The following is a 22012-nucleotide window of genomic DNA, read 5'->3' on the forward strand; positions in this document are numbered from 1 at the left end:
CAGGCTGGGGCGCAGCCAGGTTGGGCAGACCAGGTACACACGGGTGATGACCATGGCAGGCGCAGGACGCCAAAGCTGCGAGACCAGGATGGCCATGATCACCCAGCACCTCAACCAAATGTTACGTGGCAGCCAGCCGAAGAATGAGGCAAGGTGACTGATGGCAATGATATGATTTAATGGCCGCTGGCCTAGCGCGAGCGCTCCATCCCACGCCACTGCCAGCTTTGTCTTCTTCGTCACAATATATAAGCCATTAGTATACATGGATCACCAAAGATCACTAAATAATTTTAATTGTATTTATTTTTTCATGCTGTTTCGTAGAAGGGAGTAATTAATCATTTGCATCCACCAAAGTGCAGCCATACTGCTGCAGTGGAAAGCTAAAGAGCTTTCATAGAAACTTTGTAGTGGAAGAAAAATTCATCCTGATCCAGGGTTCGAACCTGGGACCGCCACCTCACCCGAGCAGACGCTCTGCCAACAGCTAACTGGGACAGCTAGTTTATGAGACGAGCGAATTTATCAAGAACTCAAAGTGGGAATAGTGTTGGTGCAATGTGTAGAGGAATCTCCCAAGGTGGAGTTGATTTGGAATAAGGGAGTGATTACTCATTAGCATCCACCAAAGTGCATTCATACGGCTACAAAAGAAACTTAAACAGCTTTCACAGAAATTTTGTAGTTGAACTAAAATTCGTCAATTCGTAAAGTGACTGCTCCAGTGATGCGGTGGTCTCTGGTTTGAACCCTGGACTCTGTGAAGTTTTCGTGAAAGCTGTTTAGCTTCCGTTTGTAGCCAGCCATATGGCTGCGCTTTGGTGAATACTAATGGGTAATGAGTAGCATGAGGGCATCTAACCCTACAGACAGAATAGAAATAGCGGAGCTATCGAAGTTAATAGATAAGTGCAAGGTAGCCGACGTAAGGAAGTTTAATATGGAGAGAATCGAGCATGCTCTAAAGAACGGAGGTAGCCTAAAAGCGGTGAAGAGGAAACTAGTCATAGGTAAAAACCAGATGTATGCGTTAAGAGACAAGGAGGGCAATGTCATTAGCAATATGGAGAAGATAGTTAAGGTGACCGAAGAGTTCTACCCAAATCTTTACACTAGCCAATGTATTGTTTAGGTCTGCTGTTACCGCTTCTATTGAATGGTATATTGTGTTGATCACTTGTTCTAACTTATCTATGTTGTGATAATTTATTGTTCTCTGCTGTTTGTATTTTCAGTGTTATTATGTATTACCCACTCCCCTCTGTAATGCTTTGCCCTGAGGGTAAAATAAATAAATAAATAAAAAATAAATCAGAATGTTAATAAGATACAGCAGCACAAAGCAATGAGTCATTCCTTCATCAACGAAACAAGAAATAAAGAAAGCCTTAGGAACAATGCAAAGGGGGAAAGCAGCTGGTGAGGATCAGGTAACAGCAGATCTGTTGAAAGACTCAGGGGAGATTGTGCTAGACAAACTAGCCATTCTGTATATGCAATGCCTTATGACCTCAACCGCACCGGAAGCTTGGGAGAACGCAAACACTATCTTAATTCATAAGAAAGGAGATGCCAAGGACTTGAAAAATTAGCCCGATCAGCTTACTTACCATTGCCTACGAGGTATTTACTAAGGTAAAGTCAACTATAAGTTCTTATACTATGAGTGAAGAGCCCCTGAGCACTAGTTTTTATTTTTAAATAGTGACTATTAGAGTTATTAGCTTGCAAAGTTTGAAACTCTCAGTTTAGCTTGCAAGAGAGTGATGACTGGGAAGCTATGTTGTGAAGCATTGGTGTGTGGCTAGGTGATGAAATTTGGTGCTCTTTTTTTTTTTTCATGTTAACTTAGGCAAAGTCCACTTTTGCTGTGTATGCTTGTACAGGCGGTGGTTCATTGGGATCCTGTGGACAAGACAGTGCTGGCAGATGAGCAAGTGGATGCTGAGGGTCGCTCTTGGCGTTCAGGTGCCGTGGTGGAAAAGAAAAACCTTCGGCAATGGTTTATTCGTACTACCTATCTTTCCAAGGTAACCTTTCTGCTGATTTAATTACCTCATCTTTTTGCATTTTATGCTGTAAGCCATTCCATTCTGTACCGGTTTGCAAGATGAGTGAAGTTTTAAAAATTTCTGAGAAAAAGCTGTGGCTGAGAGAGTGATCATAAGTGAATTAATGCTTTTCAGTAAAATTACAGGTTAAAAACAAGGGGGTTGACTTGCGTGGAGGTTAGTTTTTTTTTTTTTACTTAGATCTGTGATGGAATCAAATTGTTTAAGTTGCAAAAGTTGTTTTTCAAGCTGTATTCAAGTAGGTGTTTGCTCTTGTGAAAGTAGTAGTAAGAGTTGCAGTCTGTCCACCTGACAGCAAGGCCTTGAAGGATAGAGGAGAATTGAGGAACCTGCTGGGGTACTTCACATGCAAGCGAACGATGCACCTGTCCCAGACTGCATTAGGCCACAAGGAAATTTAATTTCTTGTAACTCGCATGTCCTGCAAACAATTATTTTTGACTGTACAGCCAAAGGTCGATGAGCATACTGGTACTGATACTACCAAATTTTCAAGCAGTGTTTATAAGTGTCTATGATTACTTTTTGCACAAGAAGAAAAAAATTGCAGAATGCACCATTGTGCTGATGAATGGCAGTTCCAGAGTATGCCGTGTGCTGAAGCCCTTGTGAATTCCTTAGTCTCACTTTATATAAACGTTTAGTTTGGTTTATGGGGTTTAACGTCCCAAAGCGACGTATGCTATGAGGGACGCCATAATGAAGGGCTCTGGATAATTTTGGCCACCTGGGGTTCTTTAACATGCACTGACATCGCACAGTACATGGACCTCCAGCATTTCACCTCCATTGAAATGCGACTGTCGCAGCCGGGATTGACCCTGCGTCTTTCTGAACAGCAGCCGAGCACCACAACCACTGAGCCACCGCGGTGGCTGAACAGAGTTGTGCAAATGTGATGGCATTGTTGGAAAACAAAAATGAGAGCTTAGTTGTGCAGTATCTGTAACAGTAATACTACAAGCTTCATGCTCTAAATCTCAGCACATGTGCTCTTTGTATAAATGCCTAGATATGCTATTGCCATGTGGCAATAGCATATCTAGAGGAAGAAAATTGGTTAAATTTGGTCTCAAGTTGCTTGCTTGCAGAATCCACTGGGAACAGCAACTTTAGGTGCAGTGTGCATTAAAGTGAACTGTAAAACTTATTTTTTTGTCTGTGTGTGCATGAGATTGAAGCTAAAAGAATGGGTTGTTTTGTCCTCTTAAGTTAGAATCTTGTTTTCACCTTCCAATACCCTTTCTGTTGTCAGGACCTCCTCTCGGGCCTTTGTGACTCGGAGCGCAATGACTGGGATGACGTTGGTCCCGTTCAGCGTGGCTGGATTGGAGAATGTACAGGCTTTTCATTTGAGTGGACCGTCATCGACAGCTGTGGGACACCTCATTCAGATCTGCTGCGTGTATGGACTGAGCAGCCTGAATTCTTGGGCGCTGTGACATTTGTGGCCCTCTCTCCGGACCATAGTCTGGCGTTGTCCATTGCAAATGGCTCTGACAGTGCTGCAGGAAAGAGCAGTTATTATGCACTCAACCCCATCTCAGGAAAGAAGGTCCCACTACTTGTGTCCAGCAAGTTTGAGTTTCCTCGGGCTACCAGTTGCCATTTGGGTGAGTCCAGCGTTGCAGTCGCTGGCCGACAGCTTGGCATGTAGCTGATGTTACATAGTGAGGGCAGCTTTTTAACGCAGAAATGCATTCCAGGGCTTGCATGCCACATTGTCGCGGAACCAATTTTACGTCCACATTGCAGAGCTCGCGAACAATGGGTAATCCAGGTCCAAGCTCATCTCCATAATGATCACAACCACTCATGTCTTTATAACCATGTGCTCTGTACATTTCCATGTATTGGCAGTTTTTACAAAATCAGCACTATGGTTCAGCAGCAACATAAACTAGCTCTCAGAGGATTGGTGCATGCAGAACCAATTCGTTTGGTCTGTTGCACAATTGGTTTGCAGGCACATTCATACCTTGCTGTTAGAGTTTTGAGGCAGCAATTAATTTTATAAGTGCTCTCATATGGATGTTTGCACGGTAACGAGGTAGAAGGGCTGCTAAGTGTCGTGTGAGCTGTCTGGAGCCAGCGACAGAGAGCATTGAGAACAGGAAATTTCCACTCTGTAATGGGATGCTCGCAGGACTTTTATTGAAATGAGGTGGCATGCCACAAACTACCTAAACATAGATTGCTTTGTCCAAAATCCTGCTTAATAATCAGGTTCGTTATTGGTGTCGCATGAGCAGTGTCTTTGCTTTTCACAGCGCCATCACAGTTGACAGACTATCCTTAACCAGTCATAAGGGTAAGCATGTACTGTACTGAAACTTCACAGAAACACTCAGCATCAATATAAACAGAGAGATGAGTAGTCATAGCAACTCCACCTGATCCAAAAATAATGACTTTGGTTCCTGACTTCTGCAAAATGGATGCGCTGCCTGCCAGCAAGTGACACCGGCACCTTGTTTACAATTATGTGAGGTACAGTCAAAGCAGAATTTATATAGCACTTCTGTTGTCAACTCAATGACTGAGTAGGTCTCTTGCATACATTTTTTTTTGTCCAGTCGCAGGCACCATGGTGACTCGTAACTAACGTGCGCTTACACTGAACTCAAGGCTGTTGGTTCGATTTCAACCACGGAGACCATGCACAAAACAATGTATGCAAGATATAAAATACTGTTGTGAACTGTCATTTTGCTTCAAGTTAGAAGGATCTTAGATGCTCAAGGTTATCCGAGAGCCTCCCAATACAGCATCCTGATAGCCTATGTCTACCTCTAGCAAGTAGAAATTTATCTTGCACTGTTGTGCACCATGGCCACAGTGTTCTTGTCATGTGGCAAGCCTGCTTGCGCATGACAAGGCACTGCTTGCTACAAACTTCGCTGTGTGGAGCTGACTAATGGGCGCATTTTAAGCACAAATGGTTTTGTACGTGACTGTCTTACTAGTGAATGCCTTCATTACACCATTCGTGTATGGTTATGTGGGACTTTGTTATTCACAGAGGGGGTGATATAATGATTGGATTCAAATTTCATTTAATTCTGATTCTTTTTGCCCTTCATCATAGTCACACTCTTTTGCTGTCACTGGGATCAGTTACTCAGTCAGACGGATGGTACAAATTGAATAGATCCAGACTTAAACAATTTTATGATGTTGGCATTACATTTATTACAAGGCTTTAGTCCATTGCCTGAAAAAAAAACCAACCTAGCACCGTGTACCAGTGCTCCTAGGAAACAGTGCGTGGAAATAGGCAACCTTAATATTCTTTTTTCCACTCATGCGTACGATTAGAAATGTATACCAATGTTTATAGTCTCTCAAGGTTAATAATATTCATGGGTACAAATGCAGCTTTCTAAGTTATAGTGTGTGGTTTTTTAGCTTTTTTAGTTTGCTTGTTTACTGTGTGAGCAGCTTGACAATCACTGGGTCTTGCTTATGTTTAGGGTAAATTGCATGAAATTAAGTGTTTAGTTTCGGCATATACCTGCTGTACAAGTCTTTATTGTGTGCGCCATGTGGGGAGGAGTTTGAGTTATCTCCAAAGCACTCATCAGCTGTCTGCTGCTCCGCTGTATGCCAGGCGGTTTCAAAAATCAGCCAGCGAAAAACTGTTTGACCCATAAGAGGTTGCACAATTTAAAAACGAGCACGACCCTGTCTTGGCTGACCACAGAAGCAGTTCTCCTTAACGACATAGTAGTGGACCAATTGAGGCACCTCACTAGATTGTAAAAATTCCCAACTGCGTATACTGCATGCATTGGCTGCATGAGTGGGAGGATAGGTCTTCTGCATTATCCAGATGAGCTTGGAAGGAGAAAAAGAAAAAGAATCTCTCAGTAGAATACATGGGCTTCTGTGGGAGCTTTCATAAGATGAGCAGAATCGGCCGCATCTTTCTGCCTGAAAACACTTGAACAAGAAGAAGTTATAATATGCTATCCAGGTGAGCTTAAACGAAGGAGGAAGTACATGATCAGCAGTTGTAATTGGTATAATCGGTGGGAAGGCATTTCTGCATAAGTTGCACATTGTTTCATGGGTGGATCTGCAAATCTTTTTATATGCGAGATAATTGTTGGTTTTGCCAGTATTTCTGTTCGTGGTGGAGAATAGGATGTGCAAGGAGTGTAAATTTCAACTTAGTACTAAAGTTTTGAGTGTAAGAGATACAAACTTGTAATTATGTTGCATAATTGTTTATTGAGTAAAATCTTGCAATCCTGGGTTGCTGCTGAGAATGTATTATAGCTTTGTAATCCTGCGTGGTAGTCTAGAATGTACAAGACACTGTTAAACATATTATACAGGGTGTTTGACATAACTTGAATCAAGGATTAAAAAAATACGGTAAACCGCAGCCCGCTGAAACCAACAATACATTGTTTGCCACCATGTGGCGCTCCTCAGAATATTTTTTATATTCTGCTTAATTAGTTAATTAACTAAGATGAATTATGCAAATTTTCAGATATTCATTTTAGTGCCAGAAGTGTTACATTAGGTTGTAGAGCAGGTTTAGAAACAATCGATCTAGTTTATTGTAGCATCGTATCTCCGACGGGGTCCTTTTTTCAGCCATCTAAAGAAAACCCGCTAAATATGAAAAAATAACACGTGACTGTGCTCATGCCCTACCATATTGCAGCGCTCTGAACAGAGTTTCGAGCAAACGGAGTGTGCTCGCAGACCATGGTTAAGTGAACAGTCGCCGCTTTTAGCAGCGGCTTGACAGTGCATTAGCACTTTCCGCAGCGGCGCGTGGAAAAGACGTGCTGCTGCGGAAAGTGCTGACGCACTGTCAAAGACGCGCCGCAGGCTCTGATAAGCAACAGACAGGCCACGGATAGCCAACCGTGATTACACTTTAATTCGGTAGTTGCATAAATCATTCAATAAAGGGCAAGAGTTCGTCTGGTTTTTAAGGCAGCCTCCACAATTTTGCTCTCTTGTATCACAGTGCAGCCAATCAGCAAGTGCTGTCTTTATCCAAGTGTTGGAGTTCAGGAGAGTGTTCTCACAGCTCATAGCGAGAAAAATGCGTTTCTCGAATGAAGAAAAAGCAGACATGGTGCTAGCCTTGGGTGCAGCAGGCAGCGACCAGAGACGAGCCGCTCAGATATTTCACAGCTGGCATCCCGGAACAAAACCAAGCTCAGGCAGTCCCCCAAGGCAGACCCTCAGGCAAACCCTCAAGCAGACCGGAAGCTTCACCACGAAGCATCATAGACTGAGCTTCACAAGTCAAGGTGCTCGCGCGGATGTCCTTTCTATTATTGCTTCCCGTCCTCATGCAAGCGTGCGTGATTCAAGTGCGGAGACTGGAGTGTCGGTATCGACGACATGGAGGACACTGAAGAGCGTAGGCCTCTGGCCATACCACATCCATCTGCATCAACAGCTTGAAGATCAAGATTTACAAAACCGTCTGGACTTTTCAAACTGGGTGCTCATCAAGGTGGACGAAGATGCGGGTTTTGTGAATAAAGTTATTTGGACTGGCGAGGCAAATTTCTTGAGGAATGCACAGGTAAACCTTCATAACGCGCACTATTGGAGTGAAGCAAATCCCCATTGGCTTATTAGGTCCCACAACCAATGCCAGTGGTCTTTTAACGTGTGGTGTGAGATTTACGATGGAACCCTAATCGGCCCTTTATTTTTTGATGGATTGCTTACAGGACAGCGATATGTTTCTAAGATCCTGAAAGGAACAGTGGATAAACTATCCTGCGGCCTGCCTCTAGCACGACTCCCTGACGTGTGGTGCCAACACGAAGGGGCTCCTCCGCACAGCTACAGCCAAGCCAGAGCGTGGCTTGATCACTCCTTTTCCAACTGTTGGATTGGTTGCCACGGACCTGTGGCATGGCCAGCTCGATCCCCAGACCTCACGCCTTTGGATTTTTTTTTTATGGGGATACATCAAGGACCGGGTGTACGACACAAAGACAACAACGTCTGAGGCGCTAAAGACGAAGATAACTCAAGTTTGTCGTCAGATTTCTAAAAGCATGCTGAAGGCTGTGTCCGCAAGTGTGATAAAGAGGTGTCAGAACTGCATAGTTGTCGATGGCAGATTGTTTGAACACATAATGAACTAGAGGGCAGTGTGTCTATGCGAGAATCCGGCGGTTCCAATGAATTATAGTTACCAATATTCGCAGCTTTTCCTTCCTATCTGGGAATAGAACTTTCACTTTCACCGGCTGTCTGTGGCCTGTCTGTCGCTTATCAGAGACTGAGGCGCGTCTTTTCCACGCGCCGCTGCAGAAAGTGCTGGCGCTCTGTCAAGCCGCTGCTAAGAGTGGCAGCCGTTCACTTCGCCACAGTCAGCGAGCACACTCCATTTGCTCGAAACACCATTGAGAGCGCTGCAATATGCTAGTGCATGAGCGCAGTCACCTGGTATTTTTTCATATTTTGCGGGCTTTCTTTACATGCCAGAAAAAAGGACGCCGTGGGAGATACGATGCTACAATAAACTAGATCAGTTGTTTCTAAACCTGCTCTACAACCTAACATAACGCTCTGGCACTAAAATGAATATTTGAAAATTTGCATAATTCATCTTAGTTAACTAATTAAGCGGAATATAAAAATATTCTGAGGAGCGCCACATGATGGCAAACAATGTATGGTTGGTTTCAGCGGGCTGCAGTTCACTGTTTTTTTTTTAAATCCTTGGTTCAAGTTGCGTGAAACACCCTGTATAATTGTGTGCATGTTTCAGTTAAGTGTGATTGCGGAATTCATAAGGAATTTATAGGGTAGCAAAAGTGCGAGTGTTACTTTACTCTGAGCTCAGCTGAACTAAAATATTTTCTTAATTCACTTGTCACATAAGTTCAGGGCACACAGCACATCACTTTGACATGGCAGTCTAATGCAAAGCCAACAGGCAAAACTAAGTGCATTCCACAAACCTTTCATCACACAAAACGAAGGGTCATGTTTCTCACAATATTATATAGGTGGTTGACTTCATTGCATAATGTTATATGTTGACAGCCCTCTTGATAGGGATCACACAGGAACACATACTGGCAGGCACAGAATCTACCAGTTAACATAATAAGTGGATTTCACTTATGACTGCATGTTGTAAAGTAAGCTACTCAGGTGACCATTCGACCAAGCTCCAGAGCCCTCATCTGTTAATAAGAACTAGGGAAATAGACAGCAGGTTACTCAACTCTGACATAATGCGATATAGTGCCGTGACATATATCATCTTGCAAGCCATTTGTTGACATCCTTGTATTACTATCACCGTGGCCATTTTTTGCAGTATTTTTTTACGAATAGTTCTTCTGCTGTTGTCATACTTTCCTCACATCAGCACACGTGAACATTGTGCAGCCAAATCAAGCTGGAAGCTTTGTTGGACTTAGCCAGCAGCTATCATAATGAATACCACAATAACCTCGCTTACCAATGACAGTAGAGTAGAATCGTGAGTGATATCACCTTCTGCTTTGCAGAAGCCATAGTTACACAAACTGCATAATTGAAAATGCTTGTTTGCAGAAAAGAATTAGCCACAGCTTGTGTAAAGCAAACTGATTGCGGCCTAAAGGTGCCAAAATTCTAGTTTTCTAAGCATATACACAATGTATAAAATTATCTTTAGTGTCCCTTTAATGTCAGAGGAAAAGTAACAGCATCTATTGCTGCACTCATTGCACATATAATATGTAGACATCATATTGTATATCTGAATTTGGTCGTATTACCCTGCTTGATGATATCCTTCAGAAGTGCATCTCAAGCAGAAATGGCCGTAGATAAATTGCAGAATTGAAGGTGAACATCAAAGCACACCATAAAAGATAATTTGGTTTGGTTTTGTGAGGTTTAACGTCCCAAAGCGATTAAAACTATTAGGGATGCTGCACACTTGAAAGAAAGACAGGAAGTTATTCATGTGAAAAACTATAAGTATTGCTTTTCAGCATAATGATCAGGTGTAGTCGTGCTAGTAACCATGGCACACAAACAAGCAGTGCACGCTTCTTCAATAGCGTTGTCATGGGAGCCAGGTAGCTAAGGCATATTGTATTTCATATGACCTGGGCAGTTTCATGTAGTGCCATGCTTGCAATGTGAAAAACAGTGGAGTGGGCATTAATGGTAGTATAGGTACCCCAAAAACATTCTGAATTAGTAACAATATGAATTTTACTGCCGATTGAGATATCTAGTTGTATATGTATAAAAAGAAAAAATTATGAGTTGTTGATTTTTGTGGAATTCGACTGCTGCAATGTCTTTTGATAGTTCATGTTACTTTTTTATTACTGACCTTATAAGGGCCTGAAGAAAGGCAGCTGTGAAAAGATGTCACTCTTGTTTTGTTAGGTTACAAAAAGTAGTCTCAACTTTGCTTGAATTTTTAATGATAGCGAAGCTGAAGCACCAATTAATAAGTTGATATTACCTGGTCTAGCCCGAGCATTCCTTGGGTCGAGGCAATATTTATTAGGCGCATTTTTATCCAGGCTTTGTTGCTGACCTGAGGCATTATTAGGTAAAGGTGTTCAAGTACCGCAGGAGTTGACGATGTCCTAGCTGAAATTAAAAGAAGGAATAGGGCTTGTGCGGGACTTTTGTAATGCGCAGAATAGATTACTGGTAGTCCATTAGTGTGACAAATTGGACACCTATGGAAGGGAAATGTAGTCAGCAACAGCAATGACATAATTTTAGTGATGAGGTTAGGAAGTTCACTGTGTTAGGGTGTGTGCGGCTGGCCAGAGCAGGTGTAATTGGAGAATACTGGAAGAAGCCCTTGTTTTGTGGCGTACTTGACCTGGCGAATGATTACAATGGTAGTGGTTTAGCTACAAAGGAAAGTTTTATGTTAGTTTTGTTAAAAAGCCTTCAAGCTTTGCTTTGCCTCTTGGTATGTTGCCTTCATTGTCTTTATTTTCTTGTGGTGGTGCAGCAAAGTGTATTTGCTGCAATTAGCTGAAAGGAAGGCCTAATTCTTTGCATTACTCATACTTTCATGGGCACTCCTGCAGGAACTCCTAGTCTGAGCAAAGACGACCTTGAGTTTGCTGTTGAACACGGTATTGAAGTGATCAAAGTTGTTGATGATCATAACCCTTCACATCTCATCAATTCAGGCACGGTAAGTGTTAAATTACTAATGGAAAGTTTGAAAAACAGTGTGAATGATGCTCTCATAATTGAAAGAGGAGCTGAAGGGTTAAAGAAAACGTGCACTGCTGATTAGTTCTAGCAGTCTTGCCTGCCAGTGCAAACTTCCACGTGTGGTTTTCTTCTGAAGCTTTTGTGTGCAGGGGGAATATTCAGTATGAGATGTGCCTGTGTGCATGCACACAGGACATTGTTGGGAAACTCTTTTTTTAAACATATCTGTTGAATATAATTCTGGTTGTAGTACCTTGGTATAAAATCCACAAGTTAAAGTTGGAGAACAAGTAAGTCAGTGCATTTAAATAGCCAGGACAAAGTAGGAGGCAAATGTGCAAAGACCTGACTGAACTGGCAAACAAATACAGTGCCATGTAAGGACCAAGTTTCATATCATAGACGAATGCAAGACTGCTATTTGAGCATGGGCTGTAGTGCTTGTGAGTGTGTGATTCTGATAACAGCAATTTATGATATTCATTATTGCATTTATAACCTGTTTTTGTTCACTGCTATGCACTGGCCATGCATTGTGGTAGCTGACAGGCCTTTCTGCAAAGGCTGCACGGCTGCAAGTGTGCCAGCAAGCACAGCTGGAGGGCAGGGGAGGCTACCCGTGCAGCAGCCACCTCAAGGACTGGCTTATCTCAAGGCAACGCTACTGGGGCACACCCATCCCCATCGTTCACTGTAGAACTTGTGGGGTAAGCTGTTGACTCAACCTGGCAGATGGGCTGCTGTGCTGAGCCAGAAATGTTGTTATACTACATCCTTGCAGAAATCACTACGTAGGAAAGAGAAAGAAATATGCATGTGTTGCAGTGCCTAGTGCTTATGCTAGATTCCAAATGCAGGTTGTTCCTGTGCCATGTGAAGAACTCCCAGTTGAGCTGCCTCTCTTGGACAAGATTACAAAGGAAGGTGTCTCGCCACTGTGTGGTGCTCACGACTGGCTCAGCACGTCATGCCCCAGGTTTTATGGCCTTTTCTGCACTAGGATCAACTGCCGCTTGTCTTGTGTAGTAGCAGTAATCATGAGCATGAGGACCAAAAGCATTAATAAATGCTCGGGTGGTCTGCAAGAAACTGGCTTAAAACTGCAGTATACTGTAATTGTCATTAGAGATGACAGTTTAAAAGCAGGCGAGTTTTGAAGGCTTCACTAAGTAACAATCTTGACTGATATAATTTTGCAGTACAATTGAAATGCAAAGGCACATAGCCTGCATGACTAGCTCTGCCACCATAGTAATTGCACTGTAAAGCATTGCTGATGACAAGATCAGTTTTTCTGCACTTTGTCGAGAGCTCCAAGGCCACAGATTATATTTATCCTCTTGTAACATTCTTGTAACACTCTTGGCATAGCACATAAATGTAAGTATGTGGTGCTATCAGTAATGAGTAGATAAGGCAGATTTTGACCTTGCAAAAGTCTAGGTGCAAGTTCCTTGCTCTTCTAGGTGCATGTGGCTGCTGTTTTGTTGCAAATCTTTAAAACCATACACTGAGACATCCAAATAATTTTGTACACCTGTGTCTATTTTTTTTTTTTGCCTACATTGCTTTATTACAATTCTTGTCTTCCAAGATGAGCAAAGTACACATAGCTATGTTTATTTAATTATTTTAATCATGGCAGTGAGAAACAGATGATAGGTGATGCGTGTATAATTGCCTTTATTTGGGAATTCTAGTCATGATAATGCGAAACAGCACTGTCGTAAGGTTTTTTTTTTTTTTCTGGGGCTTGAGTTATGTCATTCTTTTCGTTGTTCCATGTAATGGCTGGCTAGTTCGTTGTGCATACTTAGGACTGCAACGCAGTAGCAACACGGACGAGACAAGAAAAGAACGCAAACACAGGTGCCGACTGATAACTGCATGTATTGTCTTGACCTGGCTTACATAGGCACCAGGCTCATGATGACACAAGAAAACAAAAATGACTCGCACATCTGCTGTGTAAAGGCCGTGGTGACGCACTATACTTGAGGAAGTGTACTTTTAATAATTTCGATATTAACTACTTTGTGGTAATCTGTACCACAATGTTGATATTGGGCACCTGCAAATACTCTGCTAATTTGACATTTGTTGATTTCTGTTAATTGGTAGAGATCAGTAATAAAGCTTAACATTTATGAATTCATGAGAAAACGTGACAAGAACAGCTGCTGTGCTGTATTTTCTGAGATGCAGTCGCTGTGGCTGGCAGAGGTCTGCGCCAGTCAGAGATTATTGGGGGAGGTCTTCATCCCACAGTGGACATTGCTTGGCTGATGGTGATGATAAGTACAAAAGTGTCTTCAGTTCCTTCATGTTTATTCTAAAGGGAGGATTTTTATTTGTTTAAAGCCTACTATATTTACACTAGCATAAGCGAGTGCAGGCACATGTTGGCCCTCCACTTTTACCGTTTGAGGTGAAGAAAGATAGTCACTATATATATGTAAGTTCACAGAAAACCTCATTACCCTGTAGAAAAAAGAGTCGAATTACATGTCAATATCTGCAGTAGATTGTTATCCCAAAATTATTGAGAGGTTCCATATCTCTTCTCTTGTGCGGCCAAGCACAATAGCTTCGAATGACTGAAGCCTTGTTGCTTTTAAGGTTCTTCAGCTTTCAGATGGTACATGTCACAATCATAATTGAGGTTTTCTTATGAACAGTGCACTGCATGTTCGTAAGTTTCTGGAGGAATATGTATCCCAGAAGTCATGCTTAAAACAACTATCATATTATATGCAATGTGGAATTGATTTTTATGTGTACCTTGTTGCCCTTTTGTATTGGTATCATTGTGCATGGTTTTTGTGTGGATGTTTCTGATAGTATTTCATTGCCTTTAAGTCCCATGTGATTCCCATGTTTATTCCCAAGTGATTGCTAATGTTTCCAACGGAAATTCATGATGCAGATGCAGTGGGCCAGCAACCCGTGAGACAGACACCATGGACACATTTGTTGATAGTTCCTGGTACTACCTACGCTTCCTTGACCCAAACAATTCCGAAAAAATTGTGGATCCAACAGTGTCGCATGACCTAATGCCTGTTGACCTCTACATTGGTGGCCTTGAGCATGGTGAGAAGCTATTTGAGGCATCTGCATGTGGTTTATAATTTAATGCAGGTCGTTTCATATCAAATGTGCTACACATTTGTGCTTACATTTTTGTGACTGCCTGAGAAGAATATGCAATCCATTTGCTTGCACCTTGAATAAGATTTTACCTATAAACTTTGAAAGAAAGGATACAGCAAGTCTTCTTTCTGCTGAAGCCGACTGATGCAGAAATGCAGCATGGCATTTTATGAAACTTATTGCTTCGCGTGGATATTCCACGCAATTGCATTAGTTTCACTCATCACACTTGATGCCTTGAGTCGCTGCAAAACCTTTTGCATGCTAAAGGCGAAATTTTTGGCTGATGTCGCCTGCACAGTACCATCAATGAACAACTCCGGTACAGTGTAATCCACTTATAACGATACCAGATATAACGATATATAGCTTATAACGATCAAATTCCTTACATTTATCAATTTTCCCAATGCCCCTATGTAAAAATAAACCGTATATAACGATACAATTATCCGATAGTATGGTGTTTACCCCCAAAACTTCTCTGAAAGTTTGATAAAAAGTAAAATACTTTGAAGCGAACAATAAAAAAACTCCCGGACCAGACAGGGGCGTGGCGAAGTGTGTTTATCTTTTGAGGGGAGCTCTGGGGGGGGCTGGCTGCTCGAACTTGGCAGAACGTCAAGACATTGTGCGCCCTTGACTAGAGCACCCATGACAGTGGCTACATGCATGGGGGTTCTTTTTGATTTTTTTTTTTGCGGGCCCAGATACAACGATAATATAACGATTGGATTTTCTGGTTTTCTCAATACCGTTATAAGTGGACTGCACTGTAAAAGATTACTGTGTCTTTATTTGCACACTTCACCAATCACTTTATCCTCCTTTTTTTTTTTCATTGCAATTCAACTTTGACCTTTCAAAGCAGATGCATATGATAGGTGAAATAAGAACTGTACAAATCACTTCGGAAGCCACTTTGGTCGTGGTGAAGATATAGTCTGTATGTGTTCCTGATATCATGATTGGTGCCTGAGGCTTATTGATTATCTGTGACATGTAGTAGACAAGCCAACAGTATCTATCTCTATCTGTCTTCGTACAGCTGCACAGTACTTTCGATCCTTGCCAATAAATGTGAAGGTTTAGCAATGTGTCATATCACTCACCTGTACCTTCCATAATCAAAACTGACATTATACTACAGACTGCTCATAAACGCTGATTTCACGGAAAGTTTCACTATGCCCCGGCTGCCTTTTTACGATGCCGGTAGTTGTAGGTTGTAATGATAATAATCATAATAATAAATTACTTATCAAAAAAAGAAACTCGTGGTAACTGTGTCACCTCTTGGTGGACACCTCAACCACGCTGAGGGGGAATGGATTCAAGACGGAATAAAAAAATGAAGAGGCAATGTGGAGCCATAGTCATTAGCTGAGTTGCATGGCAACCATGCTTGAAGGTAGAGTTATGGAGACAGAACAGGTGTATTAACACACGCTAGTACCCTTTGAAGCTGCATTGTAAAATTTGTTTCTGGACCAAAATTTCAACTAGAGGTTTTTTTGTCTTATGTAGAAAAGCCTATATTTCATTGCTGAAATGAAGTGTATATAATAACTATAGCGTTGATTTCCTTACTCGCAGTTGTTCAAAAGGCAACCGAGTATGCCAGGAAAAAGTTGATGAGTGAACTCCTCAGTTATCAACTCTATGTGGCTAGATTCGGTACCTGTCTCAAGATTGCGTTAGGCTTCAGAGCAGTGTAAATAGATGACTGCTGTGCATACATGCAGCGAGCGTAGTAAAATTGGTCTGCTCACCTTGTAAATAAGCATAATGCTGCCATCTGTAAAGGGCCCTGCGTCATTCCACATGTGATACAAAACTTCTAGCTTGTCATGTTTATCCACCCATTCTTGGAATTTGCTAACATAGCCTGATTCCTTTACACTAAAGATAACGTTAGAACACTTGAAAAGGTGAAAAGGAAAGCCATGCGCTTTATCTTCAACTGCTATTATCGCACGTATTTACACTCAGAACTTTTATGTGCTGTGAGCCTCCACACGCTATCCAGCCGTGCTAAATTAAACCATCTCATATTTTCATACTTACTACTTAGTAACTCATTGATAATGTCCTCTGCAGACTTTGTTTACATTAACCATTCAACAGGAACTTGACACAAGCATGCATTCACTCTTGAAGGATTTTTGTGTTCCAATAATACCTTCTGATATTAATTTTTTCCACAAGTAGTCAGACATCGGAATCAGTTGCACCTATTGATTACAGCTCAGCCAACTGTGGTCAAATTTATCCAGCTGGCGAGAGCTCTGTTCTCACATTTCTTTTGCATGACTCTCTTAAGCATGTGGGAGGTGTGGGGTCCAATCCCTAGTGCCATCTGTGAGCTTTCCCCTGGCCTGGTGCTCGGCATATAGGGGTGAAATGCTTAGGAAATGGGTCCTTGACCCCACCTTGTGTAGACGAATATACCTTGTGCCATAGCGCTCTTTGGCCAAAGCTGCCCTCGCGCCATAAAAATTCATATTCATCATCATGACTGTTCATTTTATTTTACTGCGGTGTTTCTCTTAGTGCATTTTTCAGATACAAGTGCTGTTATTGTTTTATTTGCTTCATTCAGAGTATCTACCAACCGGGAAAACCGTGAAAACCGGGAATTCTCAGGGAATTTGGATAATCTGGAAGAACTCAGGGAAAACTCAGGGGATTTGTGCTTATATCAGGGAAATTTAGCTACAGTTCTACATAAAAGGAACTAAAGTTGCTATAATGCTGCCTCGTGTAAACAATGCAGACTGGCATTGCACAGATTGTCCAGTACGGCGTTACGCGTCCTCTCCTCAGCGACCGCTGGCATCCAACGTTGTGCTGTCAAGTGGAGCATCCCAGCAAGGCAGCAAAAGCTTTGCGGCGCCAGCGGCGCTTCCAGTTTCAAAGCATACTACGTCGAAAGCAGACACTTTCCCGTGTTTCCCCGGTGCTGTGGCCGACGGCAGAGCGCGCGCTTCCTACGGTTCGCACGTGCGCTGTTCGGCGGCCAGCGGCCTCCACTTGTTTTCCTGTGTTTCCGAGAGGACAGCTCCAACAAGGCGGCAGAAAACATGTGAGAATTTGTGATGGTCCCAAATGAACTCTTCCTCCCTGCACATCTCCTTGGTGGAAGTGTCCATTTCTGCCGCAGGGGGCGCACGCACGCGATGCAGGCGGCGCAGCTTTGGGAGAAAGTGAAATAGTTTTGCGTCTTTTCGTGATCTGCCGGCGCTAGCAAAGCAACGAATTCTGTCCGTACTTAGCTGCGCCGTTTTGAACCGACTTAGTTTTAATGACTGCTGTGGTGTTGCAGGCAAGCTGTGTGCGACGTGTCAAGCATCACGGCCTTCAAGTGCACTTTCATCCAAGACAGGACGAATGCGAAACATTGCGGGTTTGCAGCCTGGATTAGGCCCGTCGAAAGTTACACGAACGGAGCGTACTGTGTGCTATGCAGAAAGCAGTTTTCGCTCAGCAACATGGGAAGAAGAGCGGTGTCAAGTCACGCTGAAAGTAAGAAGCACCAACTGGCCATTACCAGAGCCGGGACACCCTCTGTAGCCTCATTTTTGACACCGCCGGCCACCGTTGTGATCAATGCCGGGCCAGTGCCGTCAGTTTCTGCGCATCTTTCAAGTGCATCAACTACTGCAACGGATGTCCAACCCAATCGTACAGCAAAGGATATCTTTCAGCGTGACTTAGAGGTCATAAATGCTGAAGTTATGTGGTGCCTCAACGCTGTTATGACACACACATCACTTCGTGCTACCGCGGCATCGGCTTCTCTGTTCTCTTTTGATATTCCCATCATCAGCTACAGCCAAGAAAATGCAGCTTGGCAAAGACAAGGTAGGATATACTATTGTCTACGGCCTCGCACCTTTCTTCAAGGAGAACCTCATGTCAGAAGTAAGCCAAGCCTCCCACCTCGTCCTGGCGTTTGATGAATCATTAAACAAAGTTGCACAAAAAGTGCAAATGGACATGTTGGTTCGCTTTTGGTCGGATGCAGAGCAGAGCGTGAAAACGCGCTACTTGATGTCACGCTTTCTGGGGCGCACGCGGGTGGAAAATTTAGTGTCTGCTTTTAAAACTTCCACAGATGGACTCTCCCGATCAAAAATTTTTCATATCTCAATGGATGGGCCAGATGTAAATATAAAATTTCTCCGTGAGACCAGATAAGAATTTTGTGAATCCAGCGACGGCCATCGTATTCTCGAAGTTGGTAGCTGTGGCCTTCATGTTGTGAATGGTGCTTTCAAAACCGGACATGCGGCAACAGGTTGGCGACTCGTAGAATTTCTTCGTGCTTTGTACAACTTAGTCAAATGTGTACCTGCCCGACACGCTGAATACGCACGTAGAACCGGGAGCAACATTTACCCTATGAAGTTTTGCGCTGTGCGGTGGCTTGAAAATGTTGTGTAATTTCAAGAGCTATTGAGATTCTGCCGTGCCTAAAAGTGTACGTCGAGTCGTGTCGAAACAAGAACAACCGACTGACCAGCTCCAGTTACTGTGTGGTCTAAACAGCCGCTCACGATCCTCTGCTGTCTGCAAAGCTAACCTTTATGCTTGGTATCGCGGAGGAACTGCAGCCGTTCCTGGCTCAGTTCCAGACTGATTCACCTATTCTTCCATTTCTTGGCGCAGCATTGGAGAACCTTCTACGATCACTAATGAGTAGAATAGTAAAGAAAGAAGTAATAGTGGTGGCGGACAGTCTGTTGAAGTTGATCAAGGTGGACATGGACCTTGCTGCGAATGTAGTTGCGGCACCCAAGGTTGACCTTGGGTTTGCTACGAAGAATGCGCTCCGAAAGGCTTTGAAACTTTCAGATTCGGCTATCCCAGGGTTCAGAAGGGACTGCGCCACTTTCGTGAAAAACTGCGCCAAAAAAATCGCGGAGAGGTCGCCGTTGAAGTTCAAGCTGGGGAAGGGATCGTGATCTCTGGATCTCGCATGCGCGCTGATTCCCGATCTCGGGGAGCGGCATCTAAATGATGCGCTTGAAGTTCTAACGGAGCACCAGTGGATGATAGGAACAGAAGCTGACCGGGCGATGCGGTCCTACAAGCATGTATGCTCCCTAGCTTCGACGCAAGTGGCATTGAAAAATTTCAATAGGAGCACGCATCGGCTGGATGCCCTTTGGGCAGGCATCTGCGGTTCAAACAAGGAACTGTTCACATTTGCGAAGCTGATTCTGTCTCTTTCACGCGGAAATGCATCTGTCGAGCCGGGATTTTCTATTAACAAGGAATGCCTTGTTGAAAATCAGAAGGAGGGTGCTCATCTTTGGCCGCCCATATGACGCCGTAATGTCGGCAGGAGTTGCCAACGTTCAGCTGACCAAGAGGATGCTCCAAATGGTCCGTGGGGCAAACGCACCGTGGAAAAAGGAGCTGGAGAGGACGAGAGCAGAAAGGGCCGATGCACCGAGGAAGGAACGGGAAAGGAAGCGTGCCGCCTCTTCTGTGAAAGAGCTTGAGCTGAAAAAACAAAGTGTTGGCTGATGCCGAGATGCAAGTGTCCCTCATCCAAATGAAAATAAATTCTCTAAAGCAGTGAAACAACACTGAAGCGTTGTGCACGAACTTGAGGTTGACTTTCCAGTGTTACTTTGAGGTTTGTCGCTCTTTCGCTTCTACAAACTAAGGTTTCTATAATTTGCAGTTCGTCTGAATAGACTTGCTGAGAGAGAATCGCACTTATGACGCTAAAGTTCAGGTCCCACACCATTGCGGTTACGATCAGTAGATAGAAATATCTCACATTTGAAAATATTTGTTTCCACATGCATCTTCCTTTTAGTTCATATTTGAAAGTGTTCAATTCGATTCGCAGTTTGTTTTAGCATTTTTTCGAAGATATTCGATTTGTTATGCATTTTGCTAATCTCTCCCCTCTTTATTTTAAATGAAATAAACAGTACTCCTTACTATTCAAATAGGATTAAATCGTTGTTTTTATTTTTTAACATGCTTACTAGAGAGTGATACCATCAGGCGGCTTTCTGTCAGCTTGTTTTCGCATAAAACAATGTACTGTGTCACTCAGAGAATTTTACAAATGCACTCAGGGAAAACCTAGAAAACTCGGGGGAATTTCGAAACGTCAACTTGGTAGACACCCTGTTCATTCCTTCTTTATTTATGCCACAAGCGCTGCATGTTTATCATCTTATTGTTGAAGCTTGAAACTGAAGCCATTGAAACTATGCTTGTGTGTACCTTACGCTTTTGTCCATTCTTGTAAAAATTCCAAAAAAGGATTGACAATATTCTGAAATAAATAAATAAATTTGGGTAGTGCTGAGCATCAAGTTTCGGCACCGTTCAACAGATATCGCAGGATTTGTGCAGCAATGAACCAATGGACGAGCACGAATTTACCAGATATACTCCAGAAGTGTGAGGTGGAGGTCAAAAGTGCTCTTAATGAATTTACAGAAATTTTGCTTAGGCTTTTAACTTGTGTGTCAAGGTTGGTCTTTTATAGGAGGTCAAATTTTTTGGTTTCTGATGAGTGAACTGCATTGAACGCAGTTTCTCTGCAACTTGAGTGATATGCATTATTGCCCAGAAAGCATTTACTCTGTATTTGATTTTGCTGCAACACTGTGTGCACACAGTGATGGGATACGCTGTTTCGTACTTATTTTTATGTGCAGATTTAGGACCTCTGGATTTCTGACACCACAACTTCCTGTTTTTTCTTTCTTTCTTGTCATTATTCCGATTTCCAACTTTTGCCATCCAGCTGTGATGCATCTGTATTATGCTCGGTTTGTGAACCACTTCTGCCATGGCCTGGGCTTATCCGCAACCAAGGAGCCTTTTCTGAGAATGCTTGTGCATGGAATGGTGGTGAACGAAACTTTCAAGGTTTGTGCCACTGGCCAGTACCTGCCTCGTGATACAGTCATTCAAAGTGAGTTTTAGTATCCATTCATTAATTTTGTTTGTGTGTTAACACGGCAAAATTCAGCCATTCTTGTGTTGCTGGTAAGGGTAGTTTTGTGATTCCTGTATTTTTTTTATTTGCCTCATGTTATCCTGAAAGAGGGGTCCAAGCTGTTCCACAAGGACACTGGCGAGCCAGTTGTTGTTGACTGGGAAAAGATGAGCAAGTCAAAACACAATGGTGTTAGGCCAGAGGTAACCATATTCCATTGTTGATTGTAAGCTTGTGTCCAATTTAAAACCTCTTCTGTCTAAAGCTGTAATGTTTTACTGTACTCATATTATTCATTGAGTTGCTACATCTATTCTACTTATTTTTTCTGGTTGCTGTTTTCTGCAAAAAAGCTCATGCATAAGTTTTGTTCACCTTTCTATGCAAATGCTGTTACCTGCTCATGATATAATTTGATTAGTTGTATGAATCACTGATTCATCTGGAGTGTGAGTGAACATTTGGCCTTCATAAAATAGTCCTCTGCCTTGTTCATAGAGGCAGTGATCTTCATTGCCAGACATATGCTATACTAATACTAGTGGAAAGTGAGTGTGCTCCGTCACTTGGAGTGTGCTCCGTCATTTGGCTTGGGCTTGGTCAGCTTACAGAGTTAACT

At 42.8% G+C, this 22012-nt stretch overlaps 1 protein-coding gene across 2 annotated transcripts in view; it reads left to right on the plus strand.

The window, feature by feature from the left end:
* LeuRS-m (Leucyl-tRNA synthetase, mitochondrial) overlaps window positions 1-22012 on the plus strand; it is a 52566-nt gene that overhangs the window by 17986 nt on the left and 12568 nt on the right. For both annotated transcript variants that reach the window (XM_077647524.1, XM_077647525.1), the window contains 8 exons: window positions 1890-2033; window positions 3331-3688; window positions 11132-11241; window positions 11807-11971; window positions 12122-12240; window positions 14191-14357; window positions 21199-21369; window positions 21502-21596. In XM_077647524.1, the coding sequence (XP_077503650.1) occupies window positions 1890-2033; window positions 3331-3688; window positions 11132-11241; window positions 11807-11971; window positions 12122-12240; window positions 14191-14357; window positions 21199-21369; window positions 21502-21596 (1329 nt within the window). The remainder of the gene's footprint in view (window positions 1-1889; window positions 2034-3330; window positions 3689-11131; window positions 11242-11806; window positions 11972-12121; window positions 12241-14190; window positions 14358-21198; window positions 21370-21501; window positions 21597-22012) is intronic.

Source organism: Amblyomma americanum, chromosome 1 (genome assembly GCF_052857255.1).
Source record: "Amblyomma americanum isolate KBUSLIRL-KWMA chromosome 1, ASM5285725v1, whole genome shotgun sequence".
In the NCBI taxonomy this organism is placed as follows: domain Eukaryota; kingdom Metazoa; phylum Arthropoda; class Arachnida; order Ixodida; family Ixodidae; genus Amblyomma; species Amblyomma americanum.